At 43.3% G+C, this 20,014-nt stretch overlaps 1 protein-coding gene across 1 annotated transcript in view; it reads right to left on the bottom strand.

The window, feature by feature from the left end:
* The window catches only part of SHTN1 (shootin 1), a 126,548-nt gene that overhangs the window by 58,363 nt on the left and 48,171 nt on the right, over window positions 1–20,014 (bottom strand). Inside the window, 4 exon segments of the mRNA XM_015414003.1 lie at window positions 6,093–6,187; window positions 8,865–8,946; window positions 15,686–15,783; window positions 19,635–19,803. Of these exon segments, the coding sequence (XP_015269489.1) occupies window positions 6,093–6,187; window positions 8,865–8,946; window positions 15,686–15,783; window positions 19,635–19,803 (444 nt within the window).

Genomic DNA, 20,014 nt, shown 5'->3' with positions numbered 1-20,014 from the left:
CATTAATAAAGCCCATTGATATCTCTGAATCAATAGCATGCAATCTCATGAGAGAAGCAAAATTCCTATACAAGGAGGTCATGGCTGTCTGGAATTATGAGCATGTTACTGTTACAAAATGTGATAACAGCATTTGACCTTTTTTGCATGTGAGTGTTCAGTACAGGATTTTAAACAGAATGCCTGCCAAGTATTTGCATGAGGACCCATAATGAGAAGGCCGTGCTAAGTAACCAAGTTAAATATTGATAGTACACTTTAAAAGTAAGTGTATTATACACATATTAGATTGTGGGTACAGCCATTGTTGCTGCACTTACACAGAAAAACTGAGCAAAATGGTGGGCAATGAAGCCCCCCCCCATCCACCTCCAAGGTTTCATCTGCATTCCTCCAAGCATATTGTTGCAGCCTTGCAGCGTAGAAACCTTCCTTTTATATAAGAATAACACTGATATTCTCAGGATGCTCTATTCTCTTCAACTTTTTCTTTTCTATAGAAAACTCAATACAGGGATGCATCCAGGCATTATTGTATATTGCCCTACAGCAATCATTTCTAACCAAATGTTCTTCTATGAACAAGCCAGTTCAGTTGCTTATGACTGCAACAGTGTAATGGAGGCACAATATAAAATTATGTGCAGCTGCAGCCCGGGCCGGCCCGAGGCGAGGCTGCGTCCTTGGCGAGGCTGCACACTGCAGATGCCAACCTCCCGGTGGGGCCTATAGACCACCCCACCAGGAACCCAGCGGCAGGGGGGCCAAGCACTCGGTCGGGGGAGGTGGCGGCAGCTCCAGCGGCAGGTAAGGAGCGCTGCCAAGAGGGGGTAAAGGGCCGTGCGGTCCTGGGGCGTGCCAAGGCGGAGGGCTGGCTGGCTGGCTGGCTGGCTCAGGCGCCAGCAGAAAGAAAGCGCCACGGCCTCAAGTTTGCGCATGGGGGGGGGGGATTGTGTGAATCAGACAGCCCTCCACCTCGGCGCGCCCCGGGACCACGCAGCCCTTTACCCCCTCTCTTGGCAGCACTCCTTACCTGCTCCTGGAGCTGCCACCGCTGCCTCTGCCCGAGTGCCCGCAGTGGGAGGAGGTAGGTGGGTGAGAGGGTAAAGGGCCGTGCGATCTCAGGGCGAAGGGCTGGCTGGCTGGCTCAGGCACCGGCAGCAGGGCGCGCTTACCTCCTGCCTGGTGGCGCCTGCAGCAGCTCCAGCAGCCTTGGCTCCCCCAGCAGGTGGCAGCAAGCGCAGCCCCAGTGTTGGCTCCCTTCTTCATGTGCCCGCTCTGCCGGCGCCGCTCCCCGCTGGCCGTGGGTCGCTGGAGAGGGTCCGGGCAGGTGGGAGGGATGTGGAAGGGAGCCTCGGGGATCAGCACTGGCTTTTGGCGGGGGGAGGCAAACTTCGGCACCCCCATCCAGGGCCCAGCACCCCCATCCAGGGCCTCCCACTCTAGGCGAGTGCCTAGTTGGCCTAGCAGGAGAGCCGGCCCTGGCTGCAGCCCTGGCAAGTGATTATGCATTTATCTCTGCATTACCACAAATGTTAAGTTTCTTGCTTCCCTCCTACTCTATTAGAAAGTGTTAAATAATGGAATAACATTTTTATTTGTGACTTGGATAGACAAATCATGGCACATTCTTGAAACAGAAAAGTGTTGTATACAAAAATTTGAGAATATTGTGTAGTATAATATAAAGTAACAATCTTTAGGGGATGATACAACAAATCTAGCATTACTTAGACCCAGTGACATCAAGGGTAGAGAGTTGAATATACATTTGATTCTCCCTCTGAAATCAACAAGAGTCAAATATTGTTTGATTGTTTATAAAACACTTTTTAAGGTTCAAAGGGCTTCATGAATGTTCTTTCAACAATCCTTACAACTAAGGATGACTGGAGTTGTCAAACTCCACCCATATTAGGGATCTTTCTCTCTATAGTCCAGGGATTTCATTCCAATGATCTTCTGCTGAATGATGGAGAACTTTGGGATGCAGAAACATAATATTAAAGACAGAACATTAAAGACTCCTTTGTATTAGTTTGGGGTCTGTGGAAACCACAGACAGGTATGCATGTGATTCCTCTGGATGAGCCCTTCCACAACCTTAAGAATGTGGGAAAAGTCAGGAGCACCTATATGTCACAACATAAAAAGTTCCTTTAAAACTGGAACTTTGTGTGCCAAATTCCTTTTGAAAAACCTACTAAAATCAACATGGAAAGGAATGATTTCAATTTTTATTTTTGTTTGTTTGTTCTTATGGTATTGCAAGAGTGCATTTCTGCAACAAAGAAACAAAAATAATTTAACATCCACCAAAATTATACCTGTGTGTGCCATTAAAAAAAAAACCCACCCTAAAAATATTTTCCAGGACATGAAGTGGTTTTTTAAAAATTATTTCTTTCTATGACTTCTGTATCTATTCTGCAGCATATGGGTGTATGTGCTTTTTCTCTTGGACCTGCAGACATGTAAACCTATGGGACTAAGTCCCATAGTATTGAAAAAGAAGGGCATTAAATAAAAAAAATGCCCATTGTTTGCAGTAGAAGTAAAAATACCCAGTCTCTTTTAGATTGCTCATCAGATTTCTCATATACTGGGTTATGATCCAAAGAGCACTATGATGGAGGGATAGTCAGATTTGCTTGTGAAAGCTGAGGTAATAGGATGTCACAATCATCCCTACTCTTAACCATACTGCTTGGTATTATTGTCAACAGGGTGGTGAGTTGAAGGTAAAAGACACTGAGTTACATATGGCCACTTAGTAGTTTTTTTAGAGGGTGTGTAATTGTGAACTACACCAAGGGTCCCCAACCTTTTTGAGGCTGCAGGAACCTTTGGAATTTTGAGAGGAAGTAGTGTGCACCACCCCAAAATGATGCCACAGGAGTTGGAGCCAAAACAGAAATGGCCACCTCCAGCAGCAGAGACAAATGGGATACATCCCTCCTGAAGGGAGAATGGAATCATACACAGATTTAGGAAAACCCAGCTGCTTGCCAGTCCTTCTCATTTTCCAATGGAAAATCTTTTCATTTAAATGAGGGAAGCCAATAACAAGCTCTGCCTTACACTCCACTTTCTGAAAAGCTCAGTGAGTGCCAAGGAAAGTACTGTCAGGCACCATGGCCCTCATGGGCACCACGTTGGGAAACCCTGATCTATACTGCAGCAGTTGCTTTGACATTAAAAGAAGTGCCCAGTTATAACAATGCAAAGTAAGATACAGAGTTTTATATGATTCTGAACAACATAGATGTTGGTTTGTTTAAAGTTATTTCTCAAACAGTTCAACCACTTTATAAATATTGGACAGAAAGGGTTAAACAATCAGTCATAGGTAAAGGTAAAGGTTCCCTTGCTCGAAAGTCAGTCGAATCCGACTCGAGGGTTGCGGTGCTCATCTCCGTTTCAAAGCCGAAGAGCCAGCGCTGTCCAAAGACGTTTCCGTGGTCATGTGGCCGGCATGACTAAACACCGAGGCGCACGGAACGCTGTTACCTTCCCACCGAAGTGGTACCTATTTATCTACTTGCAATAAATGCATATGCTTTTAACTACAGAAATACCCCTGGCCCAATTTCCTGAGAGCCAGCACAGCCAAATGGCTGTCTGGCCCTTAAAGTCTGCTTTTCCAGTGCTGTTGTAAAAGTGCCCTGGGAATAAAAGCTTATTGCCAAGTAAGTGTTAAAGCATAAACCAAGAAAAGAAATTTATCTACTTGCAATAAATGCATATGCTTTTAACTACAGAAATACCCCTGGCCCAATTTCTTGAGAGCCAGCACAGCCAAATGGCTGTCTGGCCCTTAAAGTCTGCTTTTCCAGTGCTGTTGTAAAAGTGCCTTGTAAAAGCTTATTGCCAAGTACGTGTTAAAGCATAAACCAAGAAAAGAGGAAGTTAACATCAGGTAGGGCTCATAGCTCATTGACAGAACATGTTGCTTGCGTGCATAGGTCCTTTGCTCAAAGTCTTATCTTACCCAGCTAATGGACCACCTGAGAATGAAGGGGGGGGGCTACATGACCTAGAATCTGCTAATCAGATCAGAAAATACTAACCAATAATCTGAATCACCATAGGGGTGCTTTATATGCATCCTACATGTCCTGAAACATTCTGTTCCTCCAGTGCCAAAAGTATGAAAATGACAGGATCTCAAATTAACTGGAACAGTATGCCTTTGCAACATGGAGATAAAGTTTATCAATCCAACAAAGTATCATTGCATCTGCTTTCTCAAGGGTATAAAATGTGAAATCTGATAGGGATCAGATGTCTGAGTATGATAGACTTGTACTGAGATTACTGGCAATACACAAGTTCATCTCTTCTGAAAAATCAAACTAAATCTATTTAAGCAAGAGAGTCATATTTCAAAGCATAAAAACACGTTGTTTTCACTGTGTTTTTTCTCTCAAAACAAGGGCAGGTCTTTTTATCTCTTGCAGCATAAAGGCAAATGCCTATTTCCTACACAGGACGTTATTTTCCAATAACTTTGACTTTGAAGACAATAATCATGAAACACTTTAAGAGTTGTTAATGTTTGAAACCAACTGAAGAGGCTTTTCCAGTGGTCTTCAACCAGGCCCTGGAGCGAAAGCACATTTCTGATTGTGTTGACACTCTTGACTTTTCTGTCCCTGACACACTTCAGTACACAAAAACATTCACCCTGCTAGGATTAGCTCCTGTACAATGCACAGCACATTTGATAGAGCTGTACATCCCTGAATGCACATGATTTAGTCATGAAGAAACTGCACCGTTCAAAAGAAGGAAACAAGTGAATATAATTAGTATTCCTGAGATTGGGCACGCACCATAAAGCCACAAAGTATGAACCACTGAGGCTTTGGCTGTCTATAAACTATTTTCTGGTTCATTGTTCCCATTTAATTAATGAATGAGAATTCAAATTTGTCCCTCCAAGAATATAAACATGATACATTTACCGTGCAATCCTATACAGAACCAGTCCAAACTAAACCCATTGAAATTAATGGGCTCAGACAGGAGAAGCTGTGCATAGAATTTGCACTGTTACTACTTTAATACATACACCTTTGTCATAGACACAAAGACAGACTTACAATTAATCATAAAAACCAGCAAGGAAGAACAATAGCAGTATGTACATGTTTATATACAAGAGACACAAAACAGCAGACACATAGTGCATTCCATATGGGCCCTGGTGCTTCATAGTCCCATTTTTCCACAGTGTTGGATAAGACCCGCCCCCCCAACTTGTGAGAAGTTCAGAAGTGGCTTTCAATTTTGAACATAAACTGGTGCTTGTAAGCCTTTGTGCATACCTAAACAGGCTTTTTGCAACTCAGAAAAGGACAGAAAGAATCGCAGCAATATGCTCAAGGTCAGATTTCCACACCACTTTATGAGAAAAGAACCCAAAACAAACACAGTGAGAAAACAGTCAAGAGACAGTTTTATTCATTAAAAAACCCCAGAAACTCATATTTCAAGCCATGAAGAGCACTTTCACTAAGAGCACCAAGATTTATCTACAACACTGGATAAATATGCAATTTACAAATATGAGTTCTATTACAATTAAAATCAACCTAGTTATCTTGACAAAATATCTGGCTGGCATAAGTTCCCCATCTTATTTATAAAGACATCTGTCTCTGTATCCTTCTGTGAATTGTCTGTGATCTGCGCGCATTTCAAATTACAATGCAACTAAAAAGCAGATGCCAACTGATGGCCCCCTCCCTGGACACAGCTCCCTGAACACAGGAGGGGTGGGCTAGCATGAAGCTCTGGCTTCCACTCCTACCGGAAGCTCTGCTCCTCCCTTGCAGGGCCAAATGCTGTGGCCCTCTGCTGCCACCAAGGAGCCATAGAGGAATTTGTTCCCCTTCACATGGTCCCCAGCCCTGTAGCTGCAAAAGTGGCCCAGGTAAGTCTGGGGGTGGCTGCTTCAAGTTATAATGCAACTAGGGGAAGTACTAATACTGCCTTTATGAAAACCATTCTGAAAACTTTGCCTTAAGATCATTTAAAAATACTTCTAATATGGTTACATAGTCAATAGGACCTGTCAATTTACATACCTCTTGTGCAAAGGATTCGGCTCTCTTCCGCAGATTTTTCTCCAGTTCAAAGTTTACTTGTAGTTCTTCATATTCTTCTACTGCCAGTACAGACACTATTTAAAGCAAAACAAACAAACACCCAAACACACCACAACACACATAGCAAGAGGCAAAGATGAATAATAGTGGATTAGGAAGGAAAATAAAAAGGATTTCGTTACCATTAGGCCATGGATTATGCCAACCGTGGCTAGGTGCGGCCATAATATATTCAGAGTCATTCCCCCTCATCCAGTACTGCTGTGGTGACTGTAATGCCAACCTTGTTCTGTAGTTAAATAACTACGCAAATGTAATAAAGGACAGATGGAGGCTTCCTTCAGTGGCGATAGCCACACAATGGTAACCATATGAAGGACTATCTTGTTGCATACTGTCCAGCTCTGCTCTCCATGCCTCCACCTTCTGAGATGAGGCAAGTGGCAACTAGTGACAGGGCATTTTCTGCAGTGGCATCTCGCCTCTGGAATGCCCTCCGCCCCTTAAAACTGCTTGCCAGATATCTACTTTACTTTCGTTTAGGTGCCAGGTTAAAATACATCTTTTTTTACTTGGACTTTTAATTAGTGCTTTATCATCTGCTGGACAGTTTTTATGCTGCTTGTGTCTAATGTCCCGCATTTTCTTTAAAGGCTTGTATTTTATACTGTGGTTTTTAACTGTAAGTTGCCTCAAGCATTAAAGCTGCCTCAGGGTAGCATTAAAATATTCTAAATAAATAACTAAAGCTGAATAGGGATACTGAGGAATATTCCATGAAATGGCTTATAAGGAATGAATGATTTCTCATTTCTAATGCTGTGTCTGGCTTTACACTCTTACTGGACAAGAAACCACAGGAGCAAATGTAGTCAGCCTATTCATCATCGTCCCCTGAGGCCATCATGCAATACAGGTAACATAAATAGCAGCATGAAATGTATTATTTGTACATTTAAAAACATGGTAACTGTGATCCAACAGCATACCTGCACAGGGATGCTCCTACATAGTTCTTGGCATATAACTGGTGACACTGTCAGTCATTTGTCTACAAGTAGTGGGGTACTGAATCTCACCCTCTACAGCCCCCTTCCAAATAGACTACTGGGATTAAAACTGATGATCTGGCAGGGGCTCCAGCTGCTATATAGGGCCAGGAACTCCAGAGATGGCATTTGCTCCTAGGATTCCTTATGCAATAAGGGTAATGCATGTTTGGAGCCTTGCCTTCGAATGTATGCCTCTAACTTCACTGGGAAAAATGCATGCACGCAACAGACAAGTTTCCAACTATAATATTGGGATGTGCGCAAAGGAGCCAGGATGGGCTGCAACAATGTTTACAAATGGAAACATATACACATTTGCCACCACATAATCTATGAAGTGATCCTGAGTACGTGACACATAGAGTGAGTAGCAAACACCACCAAAACTAAGGTTCGACACCTACTAGTAAGACATTGTGGGCTAATATGACCCTGAATGTTAACTGACATTGAGCACACTATGTTATACTGCCCATGCAATTAAATTGAGGGTGCAAATACTGTCAGTAAACTCTCTGAATGAATGTTTGCAGCACCTGATTTTGCAATACAATTTAGCTCTAACAGTAAGTTTTTATGGTAATGACACAGAATTTAAAAAAATCTATACTTAGCCTATGCACTACAAGCAGCTCTCTGTACTGTGAAGAGCAAGCCAGTTTTCAATTTGCATTTTATAAGTAAAGCCACCAAAGTGCTCACTGAGATGTGGTAAAAATTTCTGATCATACCTCCCATCTCCAAAAAACTGGTGATTGAGTGACTGGACTCCCTCCAAAAACTTGGCCTATTGCCCTGAAATAACAGCTGGTACTGATTTGGCTTTCTTGGCTTCTTGGAAGACTCACTGCTGGTTGATTTACAATACAATTCTAAGTAGGGTTAAACCCGTCTAAATCTACTGAAGTCAATAGGCTTAACAGGGTATAGCTGTTTAGGATTGTATTTAACGTACCTTTTAATCATAGTAAAGGGCCAGCAGTCTTCTTACTATTGAATTATAGCATTCGTAATAAAGTGGACAATTTTTTTTTTTAAAAAAAGGTAAATTTCAGGAGGCCAAAGATGAATGCCTAGTTTTGTTTAAGTGTCTGTTTGATTTCAGAGATTTTGGTGAAAACCATTAGTACAGTACCTCTTTCGTGCACCAGATGAAAGCAGCACCTTTCTGGCAGCTTCACGCCTAAAGCACCAGTTGTACTTGCCATTAGCCTACCACCCAGTATGCCAAAACTGCAGCCAATGACCTCCGTCTGGAATTATTTAACTCATGTGTCACAGCCATCACACTGTATATCTAAATACTGCTGCCAACAGCCATCAGGAACACAGGCTAGGGGCACAACCCTCAACATGACAGCAACTACCTATGTGGGGAAGTAAGTATGGCCCAGGCAAGATCACTTATTACCGCAAGTCTATTTTGGGGGCAGCATGATTAAGTAAGTATGGCCCAGGCAAGATCACTTATTACAGCAAGTCTATTTTGGGAGCAGCATGATTAAGTATAACATGTGTTCTTGCCTTTGGATTTCACTGTTAAATGTTAAGTATTGTACAATACTAACGCATTTGCTCCCTGACTTTTGGTTTTATCAGTGTTGGGTCTTTCTGTTTCTAAGGATAGATAACTCTCAAAAATAAATTGACAGCAAGAAAGCAAAACAAGAGAAGGAAAATATAAAGCCCATATACAAACCTCGATTGCATTTTTCCAACACTTTCTGCTGTTCATGAACTTCAGCTTTCAGAGCTGCATTTTCTTCCTTTATATGATTTACCTAGAAGAATAAGAAACAACCATGAGCCAAGCAACATAGAGATAATCAGGAAAAAAAACAAAGCACTTAATGAAACAGGGGGATAAAGCTACAGTTCTATCAAGTTTCCAGTATGATATACAAAAACTTAATTTTCAGTAGAAGTTAGATCCAAACTATGCTTTACATCTACCATGTGATCATGATGGTGACATGCAGCAGGACCCAGCTCAGCTCTCAGAAGGATCAGGAGACAGAGCTGCTAGAGGGGTGAGTGTTTTTTACTTGCTTTCAGCTGAGGGGATTTAGCTGAGGGTATTGTGTGGGAGGATAGTGTTTGGGAGTGTGTGGAAGGGATTAGAGCTGTTGCAGAGTCCTGGTTGCTTGAGACAGGGTGAGAAAGGGTCATTGTTTGAATGTAACTTGAGTGCCTGGGTGAATTTGAATAGCTGCTGCCCCGCCCACTGCTGGGGGAGGCCTCTATTTAAGGCAGCACTTTGCCTTGAATTTGAATAGCTGCTGCCTGACCTCTGCTGGGGGAGGCCTCTATTTAAGGAAGCACCTTGGCAGAGGCACGAGCCTCTGGCACGAGCCGAAGGGTGAGCTAAAGGGCTCTTTGCCTGTGGCTCTTAGCCTAGGGACTCTTAGACTAGGGGCGCTGTAAGAAGCCCAAAAAGAGCCAGAAAGACAAGGCCCTAGGCTCTTTGTCTTTCCCGTAAAATAATTTGACTTGATAACAAAACCCACATAAATACCAAGGGTTTAAAAGGGGGATTATATTTATTTATTTTAAAAGAATTATGAAGCCAGAATGCCAGCAGGGGGTTGGGGGCTATCCAGTGTTTTGCACGGAGTGTCACATGTATGACTATCTGCCCACTGGGCAGAAGTCTTGGGTGTGTCCTCGGTGCAAGGAGCTCCTGGTTCTCAGGGAACGTGTGTGCTCCCTTGAGGCCAAGGTGGCTGACCTGGAGAAGCAGAGACAGTCAGCTAGGCACACAGAAAAGACTCTCGGGGACTTGTTAGCTTCGTCCCACTCTGGATCTGGCAGCCCCGCTGCTGTCAGGGAGCATGAGGGTCTAGGGGAAACAGGGCACCATGCTGAGGATAAGGGGAATGTGCCCTCAGAAGGGACCTCTTCCCCAGCTGGTGAGCGGCTCTCCTTTTGCACCAAGGAACCATCCCTGAGCAGGGTGGGAGGGGGGCTCTTGGTAGTGGGTGATTCGATCCTTAGGCAGGTAGACAGCTGGGTGGCGAACCCGCGTACTGACCGTATGGTGACTTGCCTGCCTGGTGCGAAGGTAGCGGACATTACGCGTGTTTTAGATAGGCTGGTAGATAGTGCTGGGGAGGAGCCAGTGGTCGTGGTGCATGTCGGCACCAACGATGTGGGGAAATGCAGTCGTGAGGTCCTGGAGGAGAAATTTAGGCTGCTGGGCAGGAAACTTAGGTCCAGGACCTCCAAGGTAGCCTTCTCAGAAGTGTTACCTGTTCCACGCGCAGGGCCGGAGAGACAGGCAGAGATCAGGAGTCTCAATGCGTGGATGAGACGATGGTGTAGGGGGGAAGGGTTCAGGTTTGTTAGGCACTGGGATACTTTTTGGAACAAGAGGGAGCTGTACAGGCGAGACGGTCTCCACTTGTCCCGAGAAGGAACCAGGCTGCTGGCACTTAAAATCAAAAAGGTGGCAGAGCAGCTTTTAAACTGAATATTGGGGGAAAGCCGACAGGAGATGAAAAGTCTCTGGTTCGGGTTGGCTCATCTGAGAGAGGTGAGGGGGTACCGGTTGCTTTTCTACAGGGAGGTGGATTGAAATTGTCCACAGAGGCCATGGCTGGTGACATGGACTGCCGGACAACGACTCGAGATAGCAAGAGGAAGGATGCAGGCTTAACTTGTAAGGGAAATTACAGCTGTTTCTATACAAATGCTAGAAGTGTCCGAGGTAAAATCGGGGAGTTGGAGTGCTTGGTGTCGGAGGGAAAAATAGACATTGTGGGTATTTCTGAAACTTGGTGGGATGAGGAAAATCAGTGGGACACAGTGATTCCCGGTTATATATTATATCGGAAGGATAGGGGGGGAAGGGTTGGAGGTGGGGTAGCTCTGTATGTCAGAGAGGGTATAAAGTCTAGAAAGATTGAGAGGCTAAGTGAATTGGATTCGCTTCTGGAAGTTCTATGGGTTGAAATAGGGGGGCCAAAAGGAAACTTAACACTGGGAGTTTGTTATCGCCCACCAGATCAAAAGATAGAGGAGGATTATAAAATGATGAATGCCTTAAAGATAGCAACTAGACAAAAACACTGTGTAATAATAGGTGATTTTAACTACCCACACATTGATTGGGTCAATATGTGTTCTAGTCGGGAAAAAGAGATTGAGTTTCTAGACACTCTAAATGACTGTGCTATGGAGCAGATGGTCACGGAACCTACCAGGGGAGAGGCGATCCTTGATTTGGTCCTAAGTAACACTCAAGACCTGGTGAGAGATGTAAAAGTGATTGCACCGCTTGGAAACAGTGATCATAATGTTGTTGAGTTCATCATTTGTACAAATAGAGAATTGGCCAAAAAGACTCACACAACCATTTTTAACTTTAAAAGGGGTAATTTCTCTGATATGAGGGGACACGTGGGGAGGAAACTGAAAGGAAAAGTAGAAAGGGTCAAAACAATTGGGGAAGCTTGGGATCTATTTAAAACTACGATCCTAGAAGCTCAAAAAATATATATTCCGCAGGTTAGGAAAGGCACAAACAGGTATAGGAAAAAGCCTGCATGGTTAACAAACAGAGTAATGGAGGCTGTAAAAAGTAAAAAGAATTCCTTTAAGCAGTGGAAAGCTAGTCACAGTGAGGCTGATAAAACGGAACACAGGCTATGGCAAATAAAATGCAAGTCTGAGGTCAGGCAGGCAAAAAGGGAATATGAGGAGCATATAGCAAAAAACGTAAAAACCAACAATAAAACTTTCTTCAAATACATTAGAAACAGGAAACCAGCCAGGGAGGCAGTGGGGCCCTTGGACGACCAAGGGGTAAAAGGAGTATTGAAGGATGATAGGGAAATGGCTGAGAAGCTAAATGCATTTTTTGCCTCCGTCTTCACTGTGGAAGATGAGAAGTGCTTGCCCACTCCAGAACCACTGATTTCAGGAGGGGTGTTGGAAGACCTGAGTCAGATTGAGGTGATGAGAGAGGAGGTCCTAAAACTGATAGACAACTTAAAAACTGAAAAATCACCAGGCCCAGATGGCATACATCCGAGAGTTCTGAAAGAACTCAAATGTGAACTTGTAGATCTCCTGACAAAGATATGTAATCTTTCCTTAAAATCTGCCTCCATTCCTGAGGATTGGAAGGTAGCTAATGTCACTCCCATCTTTAAAAAGGGTTCCAGAGGAGATCCGGGAAATTACAGGCCAGTCAGTCTGACGTCGATACCGGGTAAATTGGTGGAAACCATTATTAAGGAAAGAATTAGTAGGCACATAGATGAACAAAACCTATTGAGGCAGACTCAGCACGGTTTCTGTAAGGGAAGATCTTGTCTCACTAACCTGTTAGTGTTCTTTGAGGGGGTGAACAAACATGTGGACAAGGGGGATCCAATAGATATTGTTTACCTTGACTTCCAGAAAGCTTTTGATAAAGTTCCTCATCAAAGGCTCCTAAGTAAGCTCAAAAATCATGGGATAAAAGGACAAGTCCTTTTATGGATCAAAAACTGGCTAATTAATAGAAAACAGAGAGTGAGTATAAATGGGCAGTTCTCTCAGTGGAGGGGGGTAAGCAGTGGGGTACCGCAGGGATCAGTACTTGGTCCACTGCTTTTTAACTTGTTCGTTAATTATTTGGAGTTGGGAGTAAGCAGTGAAGTGGCTAAATTTGCGGATGATACGAAGTTGTTCAGGGTGGTGAAAACCAGTGAGGATTGTGAGGCACTCCAAAGGGATCTGTCAATTTTGGGCGAGTGGGCGTCAACATGGCAAATGGGGTTCAATGTGGCCAAGTGCAAGGTGATGCACATTGGAGCCAAAAATCCTAACTATAAATACACGTTGATGGGGTCTGAACTGGCAGAGACTGATCAAGAGAGAGATCTTGGAGTTGTAGTAGATAACTCACTGAAAATGTCGAGACAGTGTGTGACTGCAATAAAGAAGGCCAATGCTATGCTGGGGATTATTAGGAAGGGAATTGAAAACAGATCAGCCAATATCATAATGCCCCTATATAAATCAATGGTGCGACCTCATTTGGAATACTGTGTACAGTTCTGGTCACCACACCTTAAAAAGGATATTATAGCTTTGGAAAAAGTGCAGAAAAGGGCAACTGGAATGATTAAAGGGTTGGAACTCTTTTCCTATGAAGAAAGGTTAAAACGCTTGGTGCTCTTCAGCTTGGAGGAACAACGGCTGAGGGGTGACATGATCAAGGTTCATAAGATTATGCATGGGATAGAGCTCACTGCCACAGGAGGGGGTGGTGGCTACAAGCATGGACAGCTTCAAGAGGGAATTAGATAAGCATATGGAGCAGAGGTCCATCAGTGGCTATTAGCCATAAGGTATAGATAGGAAATCCGGGGCAAGTGATGCTCTGTATTCTTGGTGCTGGGGGGGGGGCAACAGTGGGAGGGCTTCTAGTGTCCTGGCCCCACTGGTGGACCTCCTGAGGGCACCTGGTATTTTTGGCCACTGTGTGACAGAGTGTTGGACTGGATGGGCCATTGGCCTGATCCAACATTGGCTTCTCTTATGTTCTTATGACACCAGCTGTGAGTTCCCTGTGGAAACTTGATTTAAAAGCACTACAGGGGCGTGATTTGGATTGGGACTGTAGCATGGGGGGGGGGGTTCTGAATCATCTTGGGTGCTTCTGTGGTTTTTCCATTTCTGCAATATCTTTTTTCAGATACAGTGACCAGAACTACACACAGTATTCTAAATGAAACCACACTATAGATCTGTACATGGACATTATAATATTGACCAATGTAGTTTCAATGCCTTCCCTAATAACTGCCTGAATAGAGTTTGCCTTTTTCACTGCTCCAGCATACTGCTTGGTGTTTCCATTAAGCTATCCACTATAATCCCAAGGTCTCTTTCTAGTTTGGTGTAGTGGTTAAGAGCGGAGGACTCTAATTCCCCACTCCTCCACATGCAGCCAGCTTGATGACCATAGGTCAGTCAAAGTTTTCTCAGAGGTGTTCTCTTAAGGGCAGTTCTCTCAGAGCTCTCTCAGCTCCACCTATCTCACAAGGTGTCTGTTGTGGAGAGAGGAAGGAAAGGAGATTGTAAACTGTTCTGAGACTCTGAGTGAAGGGTAGGGTATATATCCAACCTTCTTCTCTCAGTGTCAGCAAGTACAGATGCCATTAGCATATACTTGAATTTGGTTTCTTTTCTTTCAGTGTTCATCACCTTATACTTACTAACACTGAGCATCATTTACCACATTGCTGCCCACTCATTCCATTTGTGAAAATCCTCCTCCTCTTCACAATAAGCCTTGGTTTTAACCATCCTGAATAATTTTGTATCATCTTCAAACCTAACTACTACACTGTTCACCCCCAGTTCCATCATTTATGAACAAATTAAAAAGCATCAGCCCCAATACCAATGTTTGTCAGACCCCCTCCCCGATGACTTCCCTCCATTGCGAGAACTGTCCTTTTATTCCTACTCTTTATTCCTGTCATTTAACCAATTTTTAATCCATAAGAGAACCAATCCTCTCATCCCAGAATAAGATCAGAATCAAGACTCTGTGGCACTTCGGGAAACATGCAGCTGGCTTTCTCCTGCAAGACTCCATGGTGATCACATGATAGATATAATGTGTAGATTGGCCCAAAGTTCCAAAAACAGTAACAGTATATTCTTGTTGAGGTGCTCCTAATGCATAGCAAGTTCCTGGAAGAAGTTGTTGCCCATCCTTGTTCTAGGTAACATTACAATCCTAAACATGTTTAATCTTACATATGTTCCATTTATTTAAATGGGTCTTATTTTCCAATGTTTTTGCATATTATTCCAGTCCAATTTTTGAAAGAGCTGTGATTTCAGCAGATTTTGGAGAGGAAGCATCCAAATTCTCGAAGTAAATAAATAAATAAATGTTATAAAAGGTTTTCCAACCATTTTGGATTTTCCAACTAATTTGGATCAGACTTTTTTTTTTCACACCCCAAATAAACACAAGGCTACAGTCATGGCTATAACTTCTCTCAGCATGGTACAGTGGCATCATGCAGAGAAGGTGGAAGTTGCTCATCTGTCTCTTTGCAAAGCAAGTGTTCTCTGGCTCCATGGCCTCTACCATCCACTCCCTTTGTTGGTTAAATGGTCTCTCACTCAGGACCCCAAAATCATACAGGAAGGTCTAGAGCAAGTTTGTTGGGTGGTGTTCGCCCACAGCCTCGAAAGAAGTCCCACGCCCTAGGTTCACTAAAGGTCTGCCAGTTACAAATCAGGACAACCCACCAGAATCCTCCAGTTTCAGGACAAATTAATGTTTACCATATTGTGCTTTCTAGATACCTGCAGATAACTATATAATTGCGGACAGAAATTTGGGAGATGAAGTGTCCAATAGAACTATAAAAAAGTTGTTCACAGGGCTCATAAATCTATTCTGTTGGACAGCAGTTAAAGTCACCCATGGATCATTGTACTCTAAAAAAAGGTAAAGAAAATTCAGACCTAGTCTTTGACTCTCTATTATCTTGCCGCAATACTTACTTCTACAGTGTCTTCTGCACATTTGCGTCTCAGGTTTTCCAGTTCGATAACTATGTTTTTCTTTTCCTCCTGAAGAGATATAATTTGATCTCGCAGATCTACATTTTCAAAAGTGGTAGTGATCAGAGATCATTTTGCATTGGGGACGAAACATACACAGTAAGCATAGACAAAAAACACTGGTAGAAAAGCCGAGGTATCACTCATCAATAGGTTCTTAAATTATTAAAAGTGCAGGTGTGCTTGTGAGGTGTCATCTAACTGGCTTCAGAGACAGATATCATTACACGCTGGTTTATCGGTTAGTTTCCCTTGTCTAGTCCTTTGTCCTTTTTTTACAGCAAATTCATAGGCTTAAGGGCTCAATATTGTTGTGTAGGAAGGTAGGCCTCTCTCAGTCTAGGTCTATCTACTCCATCTACTTCTAGACCATCTACTCCATCTACTCCTGCCAATGAAAAATGGAAATGTTATTTTTGTTCAAAACTTATTTGTTGGTTCCAAAACCTTATTTGGAAGACCATTCATGCATTATGCTGTCCTTTGCCTTATAATACAGTGACACAGCTCCTGAAAACACATAGGTAGGTCACAAACCATTTTCGCCATCACCCCATAGGGAGTTTCAAAGCATTAAACCATGTGATAAACAAAAATCTGTAACATAGAGCCAAACTAGATGTGACTTTTTTAACCAGATGGGTCAGGGTATCCTCATTCCCCTCAAACAGAAGTGCTGGGATTCAATTTGTATCAGGGACCATGGTGTGGGAGAAGAAGGGACATCAGCCTTCCCTTGCATGTTTTACCACCCTGCCCCAGGGGGAAGTATTTACCCAACTGAGGGGCTGCATGTGCACTCTGGAGAACCCTGACCTAATGTTTAAAAAGTCACATCTAGTTTGGCCAGCATTCATGGCATCTCTCCTATATAATAATCCTGTTTTGGGGTGGCAAGATTCCATGCTCTCCCTCAGCCCTTGGCTCGTCAGCCACCACTCAAGAGTACTCGCGTGCCATTGGCCGGGTCTGCTCCTTTTCCCTGCCCACTCCCCCTTCAGCCACTGTGCCCTGTCAGAATTACTGGCAAACGGCTTTCTCTCTTGACGAAGATGCTTTTCCTGTATGGGACTAACCCCTCAGTGGCAGTTGGTAGGTCATGAAATGGCAGTTACCTGTGTTTGTAAGATGGCTGTGGTTCTTTGTTTAAAATGTTCCCCCATAAAATGTAATTGAGCTGTAGTTCCAGAGAGGGGCCTACAGGGGTATCACTCACTGGGTTGAATGGGGCTTCCTCATCTGCTGGCCCACAGTTCCCAGCTGCTCCAAGCTCAAAAAGTGCGGGAAAACAGGGACTGTCCCAAGGCAGTCTTTGTCCCTGGGAGGCAGCAGAAATTCAACCACTCCACAGTCGGCTGGACTGGGGAATGAATGGAGGTTTCCCTGCTCTCTTGGGCAAGAGAGAGGCTGAAGTACAGGTGAGCCCACAACCTCTGGAGGTAGAGAATATTGTGTAGGCCAGACCCTTGGGTTGCCAACTTTCCAGGGATCCCCAAAGACTTTCTGGCGTTATCTGAACTTTCACAACTTAACATTTGCTGACAGAACAGTAAACAGTAGTGGGGTCTCTTTAAACCTATTTCTTGATTATCAAAATCTAAAACAAAGAATACTATCTTGCATCATAAATCCTAAAATCATATTCATGTCTTTATGGAGGGGGGAAGTCACTCTGAATGTGATCTGACCTGAATAGCCCAGGCTAGCCCGATCTCATCAGATCTCAGAAGATAAGCAGGATTGGCCTGGGTTAGTACTTAAGAGACAACCAAGGAAGTTTAGGGTTGCTATGCAGAGCCAGGAAATGGCAAACCACCTCTGAACATCTCTTGCCTTGAAAATCAGGTTGCTAGTCCCCAGTTGAGGGGTGGGGATCCCCTGGTTTGGAGCCCCCCCATTTCATGGCTATCAGAAAGTGGGGGTAAAGGGATGCTAGACCCCTCCCCAAGCTTGAAATAATCATGACTTACAGGAAGCAGGGAGAGAAGAAGCAGGAAGTAGGCACAACGTCCCTACGTCAACCAGAAGTGTTGTAGGCACGTCAGTGACGCTGGGTAGCAATGCTCTAGTTTTCAGGCAAACTCTATGGTTTGAAGCCAATTTTACCATACAGTTTTGCCCCAAAACCCGAGCATTGCTCCTGATGTGCCTATGTCACTTCTGGGTGACATAGGCACATCACGTTTATTTTCAGGTACCTCACTTTCCACTCCTGGAATGCCCTCTCAAACCCCACCACCACCAGTGGGTCCAACAGACCTGGCAACCATACTGGAAAACCCTAACTGTGACTTGATGGCAAAAAAAAAAAAGGTCTGAGTATGGGGTTAGAGAATACAACCATAGGTCTGCCTATAGAATTCTCCTTCAGTGCAGATCTGTAGCATCTGTATTAAAAACACCCATGATGCAGACTGAGGCTCTTACCACAAAATGTTTTTGTACATGCATACAGGTAGCTTGAGTACAAAGCGTGGACATACTACATTTGGTTATGAAGGGTCCTGAAGTCTTTCGAATATACTTTTTATGCACAAAATACTTGCAACACACAACTGCAAAAGGATTGGGCTTGTCTGTGCTTTTGAATGGAGACATATAAACTGTGTGTACACACACACTTCTCTTGTGTACTGTTTCTTTAAGAAGCGATCCCAGTAGGCCTCAGAGCATGCAGAAGAGTAGGAGGGACTCAGCACTTCTCAGCCTGCAGGAGTGCAAAGCCTACTAATAATCTGCAGACTAATAATCTGCAAAGCCTACTAATAATCTGCAGCTCTAGAAACAGTTTAGTTAAGTATTGTTATTCCTTATTCCAAATGCCAACTTGCCTACCCTACAGTTGGCCTTTAGTCAAACAGAACTGGGTGTTTGTTGTCTGCTCCACTACACAAAAACATTAGTAACTTGTTGCCCATCAGAACTTAACTGCAACTGACATACTTTGTAAAATAAATCACATGTGTATTAATCACAAGTTATAATGCACACACAGGGCACATACTATTTTGTACACAGAAGTAGCATCCACATAGCAGAATTAGTTACTTGTGAAGCAACCCTGAAACTTTCCATATCATTAATGAATAGCCAAGTATCAGCATACTATGCTCTGGGAAAGGGGGATTACTCACTTTGATGACTTAACAAAAACAACAGCCTCTTTTGCAGCACCACTTCCTTATTACAAAGCAACTTGTTCTACATTAGTCATACTCTTTTTATAAAAGGCTAACCAACGCATTCTCTAGGGGACTCACCTTTTATTAGCTGCTGGCACTGCACTGAGTCACATGCAACAGGACTGCCTTCTATATCTGTGGATGACTCTTCATCATCGATGTTGATTTCTTCAGTAATAATATCTGGCCCCAGTTTTGCCATATACAACATACTGATTCTTTTCAGAGTCTTGTTTTCTTTGTTCAACTACAAATGTAAAACATTCACATTGTTGCTAAAATGCCCTTGAAAGCATGCATGGTGCTTCCCCCTCCTTAAGTGAACAGAAACAAGCCAGTCGTAATGACAACACTAGTACAACCATTTTCTCTGAAACACTAGTAGAGCCATTTTTGGGGTACAAGCGTGGAACACTGCTCCTAAGTTATAATGCACACACAGGGCACATACTATTTTGTACACAGAAGTAGCATCCACATAGCAGAATTAGTTACTTGTGAAGCAACCCTGAAACTTTCCATATCATTAATGAATAGCCAAGTATCAGCATACTATGCTCTGGGAAAGGGGGATTACTCACTTTGATGACTTAACAAAAACAACAGCCTCTTTTGCAGCACCACTTCCTTATTACAAAGCAACTTGTTCTACATTAGTCATACTCTTTTTATAAAAGGCTAACCAACGCATTCTCTAGGGGACTCACCTTTTATTAGCTGCTGGCACTGCACTGAGTCACATGCAACAGGACTGCCTTCTATATCTGTGGATGACTCTTCATCATCGATGTTGATTTCTTCAGTAATAATATCTGGCCCCAGTTTTGCCATATATAACATACTGATTCTTTTCAGAGTCTTGTTTTCTTTGTTCAACTACAAAAGTAAAACATTTACATTGTTGTTGCTAAAATGCCCTTGAAAACATGCATGGTGCTTCCCCCTCAAGTGAACAGAAACAAGCCAGTCGTAAAGACAACACTAGTACAGCCATTTTCTCTGAAACACTAGTAGAGCCATTTTTGAGGTACAAGCGTGGAACACTGCTCCTAATGTGGCTTGGATCCTGCAGAGGGTTACTGTGTGA

The sequence above is a fragment of the Gekko japonicus genome, unplaced genomic scaffold (genome assembly GCF_001447785.1).
Source record: "Gekko japonicus isolate JY-2015 unplaced genomic scaffold, Gekko_japonicus_V1.1 scaffold2377, whole genome shotgun sequence".
Classification (NCBI taxonomy): Eukaryota; Metazoa; Chordata; class Lepidosauria; order Squamata; family Gekkonidae; genus Gekko; species Gekko japonicus.
Note: the sequence above shows the minus strand (reverse complement) of the source record. Positions and strands in the feature narration are given on the sequence as shown.